This window comes from Podarcis erhardii, assembly GCF_964252035.2.
Source record: "Podarcis erhardii genome assembly, chromosome: 11".
In the NCBI taxonomy this organism is placed as follows: Eukaryota; Metazoa; Chordata; class Lepidosauria; order Squamata; family Lacertidae; genus Podarcis; species Podarcis erhardii.
The window spans coordinates 33,861,683-33,880,229 of record NC_138501.1 but is presented as its reverse complement, the minus strand read 5'-3'; the positions used below and the strand labels follow the sequence as shown (position 1 = coordinate 33,880,229).

Sequence of the window (18,547 nt, the reverse complement as noted above, 5' to 3'; positions counted from 1 at the left end):
TGCAATACTGAAAACCTGTCCAGCATCACAAATTTTATCTGTTTTGTGGCATCATATTTTTTGAGTCAAAAGCATATTCTAGTGAAGCCTTCTCCAAGCTGGGGCCCACTAGGTTAGGTGTTCTGGACTACAATTCCCATTAGCCCCCCAGAGCCTGGTCTGCTGTCACTCAACTTCTTGTCCACTAGAAGAGTCCAAACCCTGGAAGGGCTAATGTACTGACTGGGGTGAAAGGAGTTGTAGTTTGGGGTAAAGGCTGGTCTAGTTGACATCAGTCTGCTTGTAAAATTCTAGTCCTAAGGATCCACAGGATTTTAATTTTATTTATTTCAAGTATTTGTACCCTGCTTTTCCACAGTCTTCCAAACAAACAAAAAGCACAGTGGGGGAACACTAAAGCGCTAAGCAAAACTTTTTTTATTTACCAACCCAGCTGTTGAAAAGGAACTGGGGGGGGGTGACTCTCAAAGAAGGTAGAAATAAAGTGTGTTTTTCATATGAAGCTTACAGCTTCAGTGAAAAGTATTACCGTATTCTTCGCTCTATAGGACGCACCGGACCATAGGAGGGGGAGAACAGGAAAAAAAAAAATATCCCCCGCTCTGCTCAGTGCCCCTTCAGCGAAGCGGCAGGAGAAATGGAGCCCCTTCCATTTCTCCTCCCGCTTCGCTGAAGGGGCGCTGCGCAGAGAGGGGAAAGCCCGCAAGAGCCGCACAAAGCTTGTGTGTGGCTCTTGGGGGCTTTTCCTGCCTGCCTCCCCCCTGCATTCGCTCCATAGGACGCACAGACTTCCCCCCTTAGTTTTTAAGAGGGAAAAAGTGCGTCCTATGGAGCGAAAAATACGGTACTCCTTAAGGCATTAAGTAAAGCTACATTCAGTTCAACATGTTGTGATGTGGGGAAATCCTTGATTTCTCAGTAGGTGTGAGGGGAACCCTACCATTCTTAGATCTGTCATTAGCAAGAAAGTGGAAGGGGAGGAGTATCCTCTTCAGTGGGGTAACAGAATGGAACATTCTGCTCTGAGTTTCACCTACTAACAAGGTCAGAGTTGATAGGTTGAGCCATTCCAGACTTTCCTGCCATTTGGAGCCAAACATGATAGTTAAGACTCCCACCCATGTTGATAGTCTCCATTATCATTGGAAATTTAATTAACTGGAGTTAATACAAACTTGGTAAAGACAGGTAAATAATGCAAGAAAGAAAGAATTGTCTGAAGAAACAATGTCTGTGCTTAATCATAGAATGAAATGCATCTTTATAACAAACTTGGCTTATGATGCAGTCAGACTGATTATAAAAGGCTCCTATAGAGTTCATCCTTTTTATTGCACCACCCATACCGAACACATAATTCTTAGGAAAGTACAGTGTGATTAATAGGAAAGTTGATAAACATTCCAAGCTGATAAAAAGGATGTCACTATTCCTGATATTTTTGCTTTTCTTTTTTTAAAAATAAAAATGGTGTATATATTAATTTGTAGTTTGGGCTGCATCCAGACTTAGTCATGCTTAAAGTAGACACATTGCAAATCAATGTGAATGTCTTTTATCATCTACTATGTTAATATGCAACAATAAAAAAATGGGTTTTGTTTTGTACTATGGCTGCTTATTGGGCAAAAAACAGGGAAAGTATCAAAATAAAAAGTATAAAATGGTAAACTACGTACATTATTATTTTGACGGAAACTTCCCGGAAAAAAGAATTTGAGTATCTCTAAGGCAACATCTCTGCTAATGCTTATTAACATTAGCCGATTATCTTTTACATTGCTAGGAATATGTTTTTCCCCCAAACCCACTTATTTGTAAAATCATGCTCTTTTTACATGTGGAAATTAACAGTTTCATTATATCTAAGGTATAAATGTGCAAATTGTTTACTGCTTCTTATTATAAGATTTTTCCTATGTTTGTTTATTTTCCCATCAAAAAGCAGGTTACAAAACATTTAAGTTTAGCCTGGCTAACAAAATGAGTGCGTATCTTTTTTCTTAACAGGATGTCACACGTGCTCCATTTTGAAGATAAAACCAGAAAAGTGAAAGATGCAAGTGTGCAAGATGAAGATACTTTTGAAATTTATGATCCTCGGAACCCAGTTAATAAGAGACGAAGGGAAGAAAGCAAAAAGATTCTGAGAGAGAAAAAGGCAAGGAGATGAAATGAATGTAAAGTTTTCCAGAGCCAGCTTGGAAAATGACTGCACAAATGTTCTGGCTCTGTAGTAGCTGGTGTCCCAAAATATATCACTTACAAGGTGTGAAAAGGAATCGGGTGTCTAATTTGGAAACAGTGCTATCTGCTTTGTTTTGTGAATTCTGATGTATAAAAAAAAAAGCTTCCTGAAATCATTCTAAGCAATTATTGTGAATAAATAATTCCTTTTCCATTCTCAGTTTCTGTTTATGTAGTTGCATTCTTAAAGTAGAGGGTTCTGCATTTGCAATCTCTCTAGAATACCGAAAAGTATCTTTTCAGAATATGGAACGAAAGGTTTTGCCAGTACTAAATGGGGATAATGTTGTTATCGCTCCCTCTAATAGCAAACTCAGGTGGTGAGTGCCAGCAGAATCAGAGCCAAAACAGGGCTACTGAGAAAGGGGGAGGGGGCAATGGCACGCTGAGGGAAACTCTGAAGTTTGAAGAAATACAACAAATATTTAAATAAAAATGTGAAAACCATAATCTACCCTTAGCCCCAGAAAAGGCCCAATGAGAATTGGCCATGCTCTGCAGCTGGAGATGGTTGAGACTCAGTTGTAAAAGACAAAGAGAGGGAGTGACTTACTTGACTGACTTCAGCTTCTATTGGCTTCTGGTATCCGGAATAGGGGCATGGCTGGCTGGAACCCGGAACGGAAGCATTCCTGTTTGGAATAGAAGGCAACATTTTATCAAACACTTTTAATATTCATAATGCTTCAAATCTTTGAGAAAAATATTTTCACCACATAAAAAATACATAACAGAATTAGCAGCATTCTCTCTCTCTCTATTTCTCTCTCTCTCTCTCTCTCTCTCTCTCTCTCTCTCTCTCTCTCACACACACACACACACACACACACACACACACAATAAATGTACCAATTATTATTTAAATAGTTTCCAATAATACTTACGGTCAAATATTCTCTTGACTTATAATACCAATGCATGACAAAGCTGCTATACTTTTCAATAAATTAAATGATCAAGTTGTCTGCCTTCCCTCACACAATATTAGTGAATTTTACTATAGATACAACCTTTGTATATTGTTACCGTCCAGTTTTCAATTGTAAGTCTAAGCATATTTTCTCCAGTAATACCATATTGCTACATAAGCATCTGGTTGTTAGCAAATCCGTTACCAATTTCATGTCCACTAGGAAAATTAGATCTTTGACATATCTAAATAGTATAATTAATGAGCTTATTGGAAAACCATACCATGTTATAAGTTTGATCTCATTTATTATAGTCCACCAAAATGTCATTATTTTGGAGCAGGACCAAAAATTATGAAGCATTCCATGTTCCACATTTCCGAACATATATTAGCTGCACCACAATATGTGACGAATGCATGCAGGTGTTAAATACCAGCAAAATATTAAATTATAAAACCCTCCTTTCAGATTTGTGCACATAGTCCATTGTGCAATATGTGGCCAAATTCATTTTCCTCCTCCTTGCAGAATGTTTTGTCTCCCCTATTTATTCTAGTTTTTCTCATCATAGCCAAGCTCATCATAATATGATCAATTTTTTATCAAAAGTTTTTGTTTGTCTTGTTTTACCATTAGGTTTCCACATTCTGCTTTCAAGAATGCTTGTTACAATTTTGATTTATGTTTGTTCTTGAACACTTCTCAGGTCAGCCATCCTGTGTTCTTAATCACACTGACAAGAGTGCCCTATACGTTTGCCTGTTAATGTTCTTCTGAAATAATTTGTCAGTTCTGGCAGGACTGTACTTGGCAAACCTTTAACCAACCTGCTGCCCTGCTGATGTTTTGGTCTACAACTCCCATCACTCAACCAGCATTAACCATTCATCTAGCAGAGAGCCACCCCACAAGGCCCTCTCCTTCAAACAGCACAGAGGGATATTATCACTTTCTCCTGCCTAGGGATAAACGTTCCCAAAATCATTAGGCACTACCCCCTACTCCCATTTCAGATATGTTTACATGCCTAGAAACCAACAGTACCTTGCACTAAGCAAAATATTTCTATGCGTAATACTCCAGTAAGCACGCGGTGGATATACAGTGATATGCAACACGACCATAACAAGTATGTTACAAGAGCCCTTGCGCTTTCTTTCCCCTCTTCATTTTTAATGGGGCTTTTACAGGAAAGCAATTTGGTGGGTTGGGCCCAACACAAATCACACATGCATGAAGTCCAAAAGTCTTTATTAAGATGCATCAACCAAGGTCATTTTAAAAGCTGAAGTGCAACTTTACTGGTGTTGTTTTTAGAATGAGTTCAACAAGGTATAGTATCTTTTATCAAGCCACGATAACTACGTTTCTTGATAGGGTCTGACGTGTGATGTACATAAAACTGTCTCATCATGTTAAAAGGGTTCCAAGTGGTGTGGTTCAGTTTAGTGCCGAATATTGTTTAAATGTGCTATGTAATCTCTCTAAGATAACAAGAAAGAGAAATGGAGGTGTGAAGAGAGTCCTTGTAAGAGGTTGTCACTGTCCCCATTTCATGTGTGGGGGAACAAAGGAGTTAACAGAAGATGCATTTTTCAATTATTATTATTTCGCAATTAGTTAAAACTAATGTTCTAATTTAGTGTTTAGAACTAACAGTTAAAAAACCAACTTGCTCTCCACAGGCACCCTTCTTGTGTACTTTCCTCCTTGTAGATAGAAAATAAAATTTCACCAATTATCCTGAAGACCTCAATATCCATTGCTGTATTTATGAGCTATGGCCAGAAACAATTTCTTACAAGTAACAGTGAATGGTGTGGCAGACCGATGACATAGGATGCTACTATACACCATCAAGATTATTGGTCCATCTAGGTCAATACTGTCTGTCTGCACAAACTGGATGTGTCTCTCCGGGGTTTCAGAGAGGGGTTTTTCCCAGGCCTACCCATAGGCATCAGGGATTGAAACTGGGAGCTTCTGCACCAAAGCAGATGTGCAACCACCAAGTTACAGCCCTTCCCTGACACTGTCATCATCATTACATTGTCATTCACCAGCAAATATAAAATTCACTATAATAAACAGGTTTTTTTAAATGAAATAAAATACAGGAATAGGGTGGGGTCTTGCAGGTATTCCAGGTACGTATGCAGGGCAGTTGCATTCTACTTACTACCAGGCAGGTATGCTGACTTGATAAAATATGGAGGTCATTGCTCACAAGATGCAGCACACACACCATTTGAATGGCAATGCCCATCGACTTTGGGAGGGCTTGACCCCCTCAAATATTTTATTGAGGGGGCCAAAGGGACCTCAGCCCCTAGCACTTGGCTCCTATTTTACCAGGGAAACAGTTGCCTCCCCCCCTCCTAAAAGTGTGTGTGTTTAAGCTAAGACTGTTGGAAGCTTTTAATGGCTCCACTGGGCCAAAAACCTCATAAGATGATGATGATGATGATGATGATGATAACATTTTATTTATACCCTGACCTTCCCAGTTTAAAAACCGGGCTCAGGGTGGCTAACAGCAAATATAAAACATTTGTTAAAATGTGGCTTAAAAACAGCATAAAATACAACATAAAATGCAGTATCAATATCAATAAAATTCAAAAATTCAGGGGTCTTTTTTTGGGGGGGGGGCAGTCAGTAGACATCAAATGATCACCAGGGCTAACTGGCCAAGTTGGTCCTACTAGAGCCAGCAAGGAGACCAGAGAAGAATGTAAATCCGGGGTCCCAGAAAGGGTTTCTTCATAGAAGAGGAAAGGGAAAAGGGAATAGAGGATCAGGCTAATTCAAATTGAAGGCCAAGCGGAATAGCTCTGTCTTACAGGCCCTGGGGAAGGAGATCAAGTCCTGCAGGGCCCTAGTCTCATGGGACAGAGCATTCCACCAGGTCAAAGCCATCACTGAAAAAGCTCTGGCCCTGGTAGAGGATAGTCTGGCTTCCTTAGGGCCTGGGATTTTTAAGCTATTATTCATGGATCTTAGGGTCCTTTGCGAGACATACTGCTTTGTCAACTGTCATACCAGGACTTGTAACTACTGCAGACAACTTCACATCTTGCAATGAATAGAAGAAGGAAAAGAAGAAATGCCTTTCTATCATTTCAGCAGCAGATCCACTTATAAAAAACATGGACAGCCCTAGTTGACATCAACTAGCCTTTACTAAAACCTGTCCCATATCTCCCTAAACAAAGGTCATGTGCACTGAGTAGAGAGTCGCCCTGAAGGACAGGAAGGAGTTCATAAATTGACCGTGCTGGTCTATAAAGAAGTCTAGTAAACATCACATTTATCAGAACCAAGATCTTCATGGGCAGCACACAGCCCAAAATGGAAACAACTGCTGCTTGAACAACAGATAAAAAAGCCTGTAGAATAATTTTGTATATTTTCACTTATTGGAAGGGTAATTTCTATACTGTATTCAGGAGAACCTGGCATAGATTCATGGTATCTATGTCTGAATATAAGGAATCTGTGAAAGTACCTGAATAGAATTGTTTGAATTCTGAGAAGCATCTGTGGGAGAGGGTTCGCCAAAAGGTGATTTTCTCCCACCCCCTACAGGAAAAGCTGCTCCAAATGGTTAGGAGACTCTCCTAAATGATGTGGGCACAGATATCCATCTCAGCGCCCCAATGTCACAGTCTGCCCCCATTCAGGAGGGTCCCCTGAGGGTTTTTCAGAGGCTCTCAGGGAAAGGAGAAGGTGGGTAAGTCAACTCCAGTAGTACTTCCCAGGATCCAAGTCTATATAACTAATTGCCTTTTAAAACTTTTTTTAAAACCACCCTGCATTTCTATTATACTACAGGTATGACTGGGTGTCATGGATTTTTGTTGTTCTTAAAAGTCAAGATTATATCTTAATCCCCTTCAATTTGACTTTCTCCCTCTTAAATTCATTCCCCCCACTTCCCCCAGGGAAAAAGGAAAGATAAAGGAAGTAATTACATTAGCTGTACCTCTGAACTGTATGGCTCAGCCTTCACAGTTAATTAAACTGGAACAAACTTTCAAGTTTTAATCTTCAAGGAAGTTGCCTTTGCAATGCTTTTGCAAAGTCTCTTGCTCCTAACTTCGTTGACCGGCTTGGGCATATCGGAATTAAAGCACTACTTTTTTCTTCTATAACATCCTCCCCACCCAATGGGAAACTGCAAGCTGTGAACCAAAGAAATCTGTCTAGTGACTGATGTGTTTTTGTATAGTGACTATACAAAACTCCCAGGATGATGGGAAGTGCAGTCCCAAACATCTGGCGGGCACCAGTCTGGGAAAGGCTGCACTAAACAAGCAGCATACAGAACAGGCGTTCTTCCTCTTGCTTGCCTACTGATCAGGGTCACTATCCAGTGAAAAGTTCTGCTGCTATGCTCTTGCACAGACCTCACTGCTTTCAATGGGGTTTGCCTGCTGGGGCATTTATTTGCCCATTCAGTTAGCTTTATCGTGGGTTTTGTTTTTGTTGATTTATTTTGATTAAGCTAACTGGAACCATGCCAATTATTGTATACGGTATTGTCAAAGCTGCCTCTAGGTCCCAGCTCACAGAGGACCAACGCTAGCCAGTAATAACGTATAAAAGTCTTTATTGAAGGTTAGTTTCCATTTCCAAACCGCAGCGTGCAACTCTACGTCTTAGAAGCTAGACCGGCGAAGCTCCATCTGAGTCTCCGCCTCCTAGACACCAGTTTAAGACTCTAGCTTTACTCCACCTCTTCCGTTGTTCTTTCCTCCTCTGGGTCCTTCTGCCCCCTGGGGTTTCCTCCTTTCTGGACTCCTCTGACGCTGACCCCCCTGAGTCTTGCCCCTCCTTCCGGCGGGCTTTAGGACCTGGCTCCCTATCCAGGCTGCCTGCTGTGCCGCTCGCCTGTACATTTGAACTTGGCGCGCGCGCCCAGCCGGTAACTTTCCTCTTGACCGTTTCCCCGCTCTCCGATGGAGGCGTGGTCAATCCTGACTCATCTCCTCTTGCTGGTGGTGAGAACACTGGTCCCGATGCCTGGGACTCCTCCCCCCCACTGCGCTCTGGTGGGGAAGCTGGTCCTGATTTCCAACTGCTGCTCTGGGAGTCCCCGCTGGCCCCTTCCTTCTGGGGTTTCCCCCTTGGCACCCCCCTTGCCCTGGCCATCGGCGCTCCCTTCTGTGAATCTTCCGATTCGCTGGAGAGGCTCATGGAATCCCTCGGACCACTTTCATCTCCTGTGCTTCCCTCGGATTCCTCCCCCTCGCTCTCCATTTCCTCCCTCTCCTGTGCCTCTGCTCATTTCAGAGTGTGTGAAAACTTGCACTCCACCTTTTGATAAAAGAATGTTTATTTTGGCCACAGATTTTTTTTAATCAGTTAACATGAATCATTTAAAATAAATATAAGCTAAAAATACAATTACACAATATTGGAAAACAGCAAGTTAACTTAAGATAAACTAACAAAGCATCTTAGAGTGCTTAGGAACACAAAGATCCAAGACAATTTTGAAACTGTATGGTACATAGGATAATAGAATTGTACAGTTTGAAGGGACCCCAAGGATCATCTAGTCCAACCCCCTTCAATGCAGGAATCTCAGCCTTATCCATGATTATCCATGACAGATGGCCATCCAACCCCTGCTTAAAAACCTCCAGGGAAGGAGGTTTATTCAGTACACCCGAAAGGACAGTGTTGTCCCCTCACCACCAACTACCCATGGTTCTCTTGGGACAATCTGTTAAGACAGAGAGTAGAAGATTCTTAACTGCTATAATAAACTAAACTATTGTACTAATGTCTGCAGCATTTACATTGTATATGCATGGAATGTTTCTTGGGGGTGCAGAGTATATGAGGGTTATTTGTTATGCATATTTTTTGAGACTGGAAAAATAAATTTTAAAAAGAGTCTTTAATTTTATCACCCCACCACACCACCTGCCGTTTTTGTTAGTTAAAGCTGCCCCTGTGCTATATGTATGCCTGCACCAAGACTGAAATTCTTTCCCTTTGATGCTGAACATCTTTATTGCAGAAGGATTGTAAATCACTCCTTTTTTTTCCATATGGCTTCGGGGGTCTCTCTTTAGATGGTTTATTATGTTGACTGACTGACTCATACTTTTTGTTTTTATTATTTTGCCTTGTGTTTCTCTCTCCTGGTACTAACACTGCTTTGAACTAGTATTGAAAATAATAATATGTAAATGCTTGAAATAAATAAATAATATTTGGAAATGGTTGCAACCTTGTTCTGGACCATACCTTGAAACTTTAAAGCAAGGAAAGTTCACAGATATGTCTATCCACAAGATGAATGTCACTGTCGTCGCATTATTCTGGCAAATTTGATAAATGTAGCTGAAGTGTAGTACCTTAATGTTTATTGTGGGCATAGTACATTGACTTTTTATTTGAAATGAAGACACTTAATTCTCAATTGTGACCTGGACCAACTTCTTATGTAAGGAAGCAATGCTGAGAGTTAATAAGCCCAGAATGGACATCTCATAGAATCAGAGAGTTGGAAGGGACCGCCCCCCCCCCAAGGATCATCTAGTCCAACCACCTGCTATGCAGGTGTTATAAGAAAAAAATTGCTCCTTTTCCCTTATAGGGTACCCAAGAGCCCATATGTAGGTTATCTATCGGTAGGAGAAAATAACAGACGTCTGCCAGAGAATATTGAGAAGCAAAGCAGCTTGTAAGCCTGATCTTTATTTAACTGTTGCAACAGGGTCCTCACTCACCACATGCCGGAGGGGGGAGAAATCCAGAACAATGGTGTGCAAGCCCTTATATAGACTGTTGGAATTGCCCACCCTGGAGTCCAAGACCATCCCCCAATACATCATACATACATCACAGAAGGGGCGGCCTACAGCAGGTTTCCTGTCTGGCAGGAAACCTGTTAATGGGTTTACCTAGAGAGCCTGGCCATTCTTTTGTGATGATAAATACTTAATTCCTGAGTCCAGGTCACAGGCTCACCCTATTCATACACAAGGGGGTGGGGTGTTTCCCATTTTCTTCCTCCTTGTGGAGAAACATTTGAGATCAATTTGGGAGAGTCAAAATGGTTTCAGGACTGTTTGCCTGGTACATTTATTTTATATCTTAGACCTTATAATTCTCATAACACAGGGATATGCAGCTGTCCCTTATGGGGATCAAACCTGCAACCTCGATGCTGTCAGACCATGTTCTAACCGACTGAGCTATCCAGCTATGTGTTACCACTGAGCCAAACTCATCTTCACGTGGGATGCTAAGAAGAAGTAGCATGTATCAGCAGATGAGTTTGGTAAAATGAAGATGCCAGTTCACCTATGAGAGTTGGGCCAAATATTCACCAATGGAATTTTTCAAGATAAAAAGTGAGGGAGGTTTGTAGAGCCCAAAATGTTTCCCATATATTTGATTTTCCTTTTTCAAGTTTCTCCCCTCCTCCCATTTGTCACAATGGTAGTGTCCCCTCTCTGCTCCAGATGCCTTCTTTCCCCTTGACTGATCCCAGCCATTTAAGGAACACGTAAAGCTGACTTCACTATATAACCAATCAGAGCTGACAACTTCACAATGCCACAAGCCAATTTAGGGAGGGAACAGAAGCTTCATGCTTGCAGCCCACCTGTCCAAACTAACAGGAAGTGAAACTGTAACTAGATTTTGGTCAGTAATCTGTTATAAGAACACAAACCTTCCTAGTTTAAGCCACTGTTCTGTTTCCATCTGGATACCTCGGGAAGTTTGCAACTGGGTCATAAAAGCGTAGCCATCCCCTGTTGTTCACTTGGATCAAATAAAGGGGCTCACATATACACGGGTTTACATACAGAACACACTGTGTGCGATCTGTGGCATTTAAGTCTAGCTGGTAAAAGGACTGAGAAACATGTTTGCTTAAGATCCTGGAGAGATGGTGCCTGTGTGGACAGATGCATGGCAGGGTAAGGTAGTGTTGCTATACATCCGGAATTTCCTACACATAGCCAGTATTTGGCCCTTGTAAACAGCATCCGGGTGAAAATCGGTCAAATGTCCTGGAAAAATCCAAATGTATGGCAGCCCATGTCAAAGTGTAGATTTTGGTGAATTTCATTTAAAAAATAGCTCAGAAACTCAACAACTTTGGGCAAAACTAAAAACCCTACAACTTTTGTGTCTGGATTTTCATTTTTTGAAATATGGCAACCCTAGGGTAAAGTAGTTCCTTTTATCCACTGGAAAACTGCACCCTATGAAGATTACCTTGTTCAGACTAACAAATACACGTACAGAATTTCAGATGGTGGCACTCAGCACCAAAATCTTTAACGTTCCAGAGAAGCACAGCTCAAGGGACCTGGCATCCTGCCCGATTCCTTACCAAGTGTGGAATGAGCTATTCCAAAAAGCAGTCTAACAGAAACACAGTTAAAGGGATTCTTCTATTACATCTGACAAATAAATATTGTTTATTGGGACTTCGGGTATAATGTACATTTACTGCATCAGTTTTAGGATCACACTAGAAGCCTAAAATGTGGTCTGTAATTATGGCCAGAATAGTTGGGTACAAGATGAAAAAATAAAATAGAGAAGTTTGTGGGCTAAATTCTCGGTACGCTTATAGAAAGAAAGAAAGATGTTTTTCCAGACAGCTTGGCAATCCATTGCTGTTCTGGAACGGGAGGGAGGAAGAGCAAGACTTTTAAATTTCTGCTTCCTTTTACCATTCATAATGTATATTGGTGCTACTTACTACTGTCTGAATCACCAGAAATATGTTATAGTCTGGCAGGAGAGTTGCACGCCCCAAGACTTAAGTGATAAAAATGATTGCCCATTGTTTCTCCTCTGCTCAGTGGCCCTGGATTTTGGCAGCATGCTAGAATATTTGTGACCTTTGAAACGAGTCTGACAATCCTGTAGTAAAAGTTCTCATTATCTTAATATACTGCAGGTTTTTGAGGGAGAAAATAAAAAGTAGAAGCTCCAGACAATTTGGCACCAAATGAATAAAGAATAATGTGAAAGTCATGGTTTGCTTTACTGAGGGACCTCCGTGATAAGCAATTTGAAAAGGAAATCATCTTTATAGCCAGAATCACTATCTATCTTGCCTCAACTTTCCAGACAGTTGTTTCTTAGGAGACTAGTGTAACAGCCATCACTCTTGCTGTCATGCTGCAGCATTCTCTTGTGTCTTTGAAATATTCTCTGTTCAAAGGTGCCAGCAGGCTGCCCTCTGAGGACTGATGGACTCCGATGCCTATCAGCCCTAGCCAGCGTTGCCAACAGCGATAAAGGGAGCTATAGTCTAGTCACCAGGTTGATGAAGGCTAATCTAGACATACATTCCAAATGGCATACATACGTATTCATCAGTAGCGTGCGGTCAGTGGACTAGGAGGACTAGGCTAGTCTCCTAAATGTTCCCTTAGTTCCTCCTTTCCAAAGCTTAGGAAGGTAAGCTTCTGCTCGGCTTAGGGTGGGAGATGTGAAGCTCACACACCAACGTGCCCCCGCCCCAATCGCCCTTGCAAGCTGGCACCTAGGGCCCTAACTATTCCCCTATGAAAAAATTCACCACACACCACTGGTATTCACTTACACACATGCAATCTGAAGAATGTGATGCTCAAGGTTCATATTTCCCAGGGTAAGGATGGGATCGAGTTCCAGAAAATGGGATGAATGCCTGGCATGGAATCACAAGACTTCTTGTACACAGTCCAAATCCTGGAAGGGTTAATGTACTCACTGGGGCTTATGGAGTTATAGTAGAAAACATCTGGAAGGCACCAGGTTGGGGAAGACGGAGTGTGCCATGAATCTTTGTTATCTTCCCATCTTGAGATATATTTTTTTGCCCCCCTCCTACTTAGCATCAGGGTGCAATTGATATAAAAGTGGTAGTGTTTCAATAAATTGAGTTGGCTTAGAGGTCTTCAGGTGTTCACAATATGCAAGAGTCCAGTACATTGAGTGGTACCTCGGGTTACAGACACTTCGGGTTACAGACGCTTCAGGTTACAGACTCCGCTAACCCAGAAATAGTACCTCGGGTTAAGAACTTTGCTGCAGGATGAGAACAGAAATTGCGCGGCGGTGGCACGGCGGCAGCAGGAGGCCCCATTAACTAAAGTGGTACCTCAGGTTAAGAACAGTTTCAGGTTAAGAACGGACCTCCGGAACGAATTCAGTTCTTAACCCGAGGTACCACTGTAGTTTCTGCCCTTTTAAGTTCGCTGTTCTTCCTTCATGCAACATACAATGCACATCCATGCAATTCCAGTCCAGTCAGATTACACTGACCAGATCCAGACTAGTTTAGCTTCACCAAAGTGGCATGTACCTTCAGAACATACCAGAAGGCATAAAGGAATGCAGACACCTAGTGGTGCTCTGCAGGTGTTGTTGGACTCCAAGTCCCATCATCCCTTATTATTGACCATGTTTGCTGGGACTAATGAGACAACATGTGGAGAGCAACAAATTGGCTACCCTTGACCTCGTTTCTTCCCCCATGCCTACGTGTGTATATTCCTGCACAAACATAAACACACACAGTATTCACCAGTCAAAAATGCATTATTGTACATGACTGAAAGGGATAAACCAGCTATCCAGTGTCAGTTTATTTATATACTCCCTTGCTGGGAAAATGTTACAGCATAGAAAAAGTCCCCTTCAAACCAAACACCTTGTTCCCTGACCTGAGCCTATGGTGGTGGTGTTTTTTAATGCTTCTTTAACTTTCTTATCACTGTGCAGAAAGTTAAACTAACCAGGAACATCTGCAGAGTGATTCATTTTAAATTTACAATACAGAACTATGTAACTGGCATATGTATATCTTAAATGAGGTGCCACTGACTAAACTCTTTTCTGGGAAAGAAAAAAAAAAAAAGGAAATGACATGGGAATTTTTTGCAGGGACAGCCATGCCTGCCACTCGAACAGCGGGAACAAGAAAAATCTAAGTATGGGATTCCACTACATTTGGCCATAAGTTTGGTTTTTCTCTTCTCCCTGTCACCCTATTAAATATATATAGTATGTATGCCATGGACTAGATGAATGGTTAGAAGACCCAGCTGGGGAACTCCCAAGGGAAGATGGCTCAGAATCCGGAGATTGGTGGTGGGGCAACAGGGAGTGGCCAGAGGGAAAAGTGGGAGAGGAGGAGGTGGAGGTGGAAGCTGAAGAGGTAACAGGGCTTAGGGAGCAGGGAAAGCCTGTGGCAGAGAGAAGTTGGGAATCAGAGGCAGGAACCTCCAGTCTTGGCAATTGCTTCAAGCTGAGTTGCTGTGCTCATTTGGCCTGACACTCCTATACAGATGATCCTGTTTTGCTAATGAAGAGTTAACTTCAGGTTGCTTGGTGTGAATGACTGCTGGCTTGCTCCTTGACTAATCGGGTACAGTGGTACCTCAGGTTACATATGCTTCAGGTTACAGACGCTTCAGGTTACAGACTCCACTAATGCAGAAATATTACCTCGGGTTAAGAAGTTTGCTTCAGGATGAGAACAGAAATCGTGCTCCGGTGGCGCGGCGGCAGCGAGAGGCCCCATTAGCTAAAGTGGTGCTTCAGGTTAAGAACAGTTTCAGGTTAAGAACAGACCTCCATAACGAATTAAGTACTAACCCGAGGTACCACTGTACTCCTATTCACGTCTGCTCATAAGTATGCAAATATCTCATAATAAACAAAATTTTGTATAGAGTGTTGACTAGTATACACATTTTTGCAAGTCCCCCCCCAATATAATGCATTTTAATGTTCACTAATATATGAATTTTTATGCACACTTTACCTTACTACATGCAGTTGTGTACACATTATTTGGCTACATGCAGTTGTGTACACATTATTTGCAAAATTCAGAAAAGTGTGAGTTTTGTAATTGCTGTGTTTCAATTTGCATGTTGCTTCAGAAAGTGCAAATTTTCGAAGTCTGTCTTTAAATGTAAACCGAATCAAATTTATTCCCTATGCCTAGCTAGGTTTAATATAGTCACTTGCTTTAATACATCTTAATATACTTGCTTTAATACATCTTTAATACAAGTACATCTTCTCTTTCTATTCACAAATGCAGGTTTTCATGGAAATATATCATTTCGTTTTTCACAAAATAGAATGGATCTTGCCAAAACCACTAATCAAAAACTGACTTAATAACATGCAAGGAATTCTAAAATCAAGTGAAAACGGCCTATCAATCAGTAATATACAATGAAGCAAAAACACTGATGAGCGATCCAATGCAGATGTTAGAAAATGTACACTGGAATTTGCCAGGCAGCTAGGAATTACCATCAATCAATACAATCATTTATTTAACAAAATTCATATACTACCTAACTGTAATTAAAACCTCTAAGAGGTTATAAACAATCTAAAATGTAATCTAGTGGGAAAGCTGGACATGGGTCCCTCTATTTTTCATGCTCATGTGGTAAGTGCTTTTGCTTATGGGGTCAAAGCATTACCACCCATCTACAAGACAGCAGTGCCATCAGGCTTAGGGGTATCCCAAGACTTACAGAAGAACAACAACAGATCTTTAGGGTAGAATAGGGTTGGGATGTGGCTGGCGCTGTGGTCTAAACCACTGAGCCTTGGGCTTGCCGATCGGAAGGTCGGTGGTTCAAATCCCCACGACGGGGTGAGTGCCCATTGTTCAGTCCCAGTTCCTGCCAACCTAGCAGTTCAAAAGCACGCAGATAAATAGGTACTGCTCCAGTGGGAAGGTAAATGGTGTTTCCGTGCGCTGCTCTAGTTTCGCCAGAAGCAGCTTAGTCATGCTGGCCACATGACCCGGAAAAACTGTCTGTGGACAAACACCGGCTCCCTCGGCCAGTAAAGCAAGATGAGCACCGCAACCCCAGAGTCGTTCGCAACTGGACTTAACAGTATGGGGTCCTTTACCTTTACCTTTTTTAGGGTTGGTCAATAGCTCAATAAGGTCAGGGTCTGCTCAGTGAGTGGCAATGCTTGCTGACTTTGGAGTGGGGGCCAGAAAACCAGGGTAGAGAGAAGATGGAATGAAATGGAAAGAATCCTGAGCGGAAGCTCTCCATACATTTTGCTGCAGGCCCCATTTGTATGATTCAACAGGACCTTTTGCAGAAGAACTTCCCAATGAACTGAGAAGAGCTACAGCTCAATTGTGGAGTACATGCTTTACAAGCAAACAGCCCAGAGTTCAATCCTTGGTATGTCCAGGGTGGATCTGCATCCACAATACAGATCAAGATGGCTCACTGGTCTGACTCAGTAGAAAGCAACTTCCTGTGTTCCTATGATTGTGACCCTCGTCTAAACCACAGAGTTCTCTTGAGATCTGTACAGAAAACAGATCTGCATTCTTTATTTTCAGCCCCTGTCCAAGCTGACACAAATGAAGTGAACATAAATATACTGTTAAAACAGGTCAGTTCTGTTTTCCCTAATGAAAACAGGGACATGTGCCTTGCTGAAATGGTACCAGACCAGTAGCTAGATATGTTCACAGCCATCAAAGATGCATTCACAAACCACCTAATAGGGTTGCTTTTTCAAAGAATTAGTCATCAGATGAAAGTACTTAGTATATAAAAGAATGAGCAGCAGTATGTCCTTAAAGAATCTGGAAAAACCTCAGTTCAGACAGAAATCGCAATCAACCAAATAGCTAAAATATTACATATATGAGAAACTTCTTAAAAGCTTCATCCTGCCCTACCCACTAGTTTAGCATGTTGGTGCTGAATTCAGCATGTTGGTGCTGAATAGGTGCTCTCTAATCTTAAAACACTGAAAGGGGGAAAATAGATGAAGATGGTTCTTCTCTGTGAACTGATGAACCAAAAGAATAAAGGTGCACCCTGGGAGAGCTTTTGCTCACAATGTCACCGATTTAATACATCTGTCACTCATAGCAATGCTATAATTATAGCATAATTATGAGCAGAGTGACAGATGGCTGAGATGAAAGTTCACTAGTAAACTTTTTCAGTTTGAGGGCAGGTGCTATTATGAGGGGCAAAAGGTCTTTGCAACATGTACCACAGCACTGCTTTTTCATTGCCTTTTACCAATTGTTTGTGATTTTGGTGACAGCAGTGATTGCTCTCCCCAGAACTGCTGGGCGTCATCTTCAAACCTTTAAAAACGTTGTCCTTACTCTGTTTTAGCTCCCTCAGATATTACCACACAGCAGAATCTCACCATGAAGCCAAGAGTGGTGCCTATGCTGCCTCACTCCACCTTTCAAAAAACAAAAAACAAAATCAACGGCACTCCGCAACACAAAGGAGATGATCACTGCTATAGTGAGTGGGTTGAACACTTCACCTTATTCATAGCCACCACCTCCAAATATTGCCTTTAAAAAGAGTTGCCAATAGTCTGTGAACATAGCACAGTGGTACCTCGGTTTACAGACGCTTCAGGTTACAGACTCCACTAACCCAGAAATAGTACCTTGGGTTAAGAACTTTGCTTCAGGATGAGAACAGAAATTGTGCTCCGGCAGCGCGGCGGCAACAGGAGACCCCATTAGCTAAAGTGGTACCACAGGTTAAGAATGGACCTCCAGAACAAATTAAGTACTTAATCCGAGGTACCACTGTAATTAAGTGAGGAGGGTCATTTCAGATCAGCCCTATATTGCACCTACAATCCGAATGAAGAAGGTGCCAGTTCCCAGACGGATCACTGTTAATCCTGGGATAGCTCAGTCAGTGGAGCATTGGACTCTTAATCTCAGGTAATGGGTTCCAGTCACATATTGGGCAAAAGATTCCTGCATTGCTGGGGGTTGGACTAGAAGGGATCAGCAAACTTTTTCAGCAGGGGGCCAGTCCACTGTCCCTCAGACCTTGTGGGGGGCCAGACTATATTTTGGGGGGAGAAATGAACAAATTCCTATGCCCCACAAATAACCCAGAGATGTATTTTAAATAAAAGGACACATTCTACTCATGTAAAAACATGCTCATTCCCGGACCGTCCGTGGGTTGAATTTAGAAAGTGATTGGGCCAGATATGGCCCCCGGGCCTTAGTTTACCTACCCATGGACTAGATGATCCTCGTGGTCCTTTCCAACTCTACAATTCTAATCCAAATCAACACGATGCACAGATGACTTAATTCGCTAAGCATTTAGATCCCCTCCAGACATCTTTCTTATTGCACATTCATGATTTGTGTTCATTATGCTATCGGAGAAGTCACATGCAATCCCAGTTTCAAACCTGCTTGATCCTGCAAAACATATGTAGTAGCCACACTGCTTCATTTCCATATCCTAAAACTTCCTGCTGAAATCCCATAATTATTTTTTGTCTCTCCAGACAGCAGTAATACCCTAGAACTGGGGAAGCATTGCAGAACAAAGTAAAGCAGAACAAAT

At 41.8% G+C, this 18,547-nt stretch overlaps 1 protein-coding gene and 1 long non-coding RNA gene across 4 annotated transcripts in view; one reads left to right on the top strand and one right to left on the bottom strand.

Annotated features, from left to right (window-relative positions):
* CWC27 (CWC27 spliceosome associated cyclophilin) overlaps positions 1-2,407 on the top strand; it is a 121,050-nt gene extending 118,643 nt beyond the window's left edge. For 2 of the 3 annotated variants that reach the window (XM_081880772.1, XM_081880773.1), the window contains one exon: positions 2,011-2,407. In XM_081880772.1, coding sequence (XP_081736898.1) covers positions 2,011-2,173 — 163 coding nt within the window. In that variant the 3' untranslated portion in view covers positions 2,174-2,407. The remainder of the gene's footprint in view (positions 1-2,010) is intronic. The other variant, XR_014161240.1, reaches the window with a different exon arrangement.
* Positions 2,408-2,540: 133 nt separating this feature from the next.
* Positions 2,541-5,597, bottom strand: LOC309352369. The gene is made up of 3 exons (XR_014161255.1): positions 3,226-5,597; positions 3,082-3,182; positions 2,541-3,042 (listed from the first exon to the last, which is right to left on the bottom strand). It is a non-coding gene; the product is annotated as an uncharacterized lncRNA (long non-coding RNA).
* Between the last annotated feature and the right edge of the window lie 12,950 nt (positions 5,598-18,547).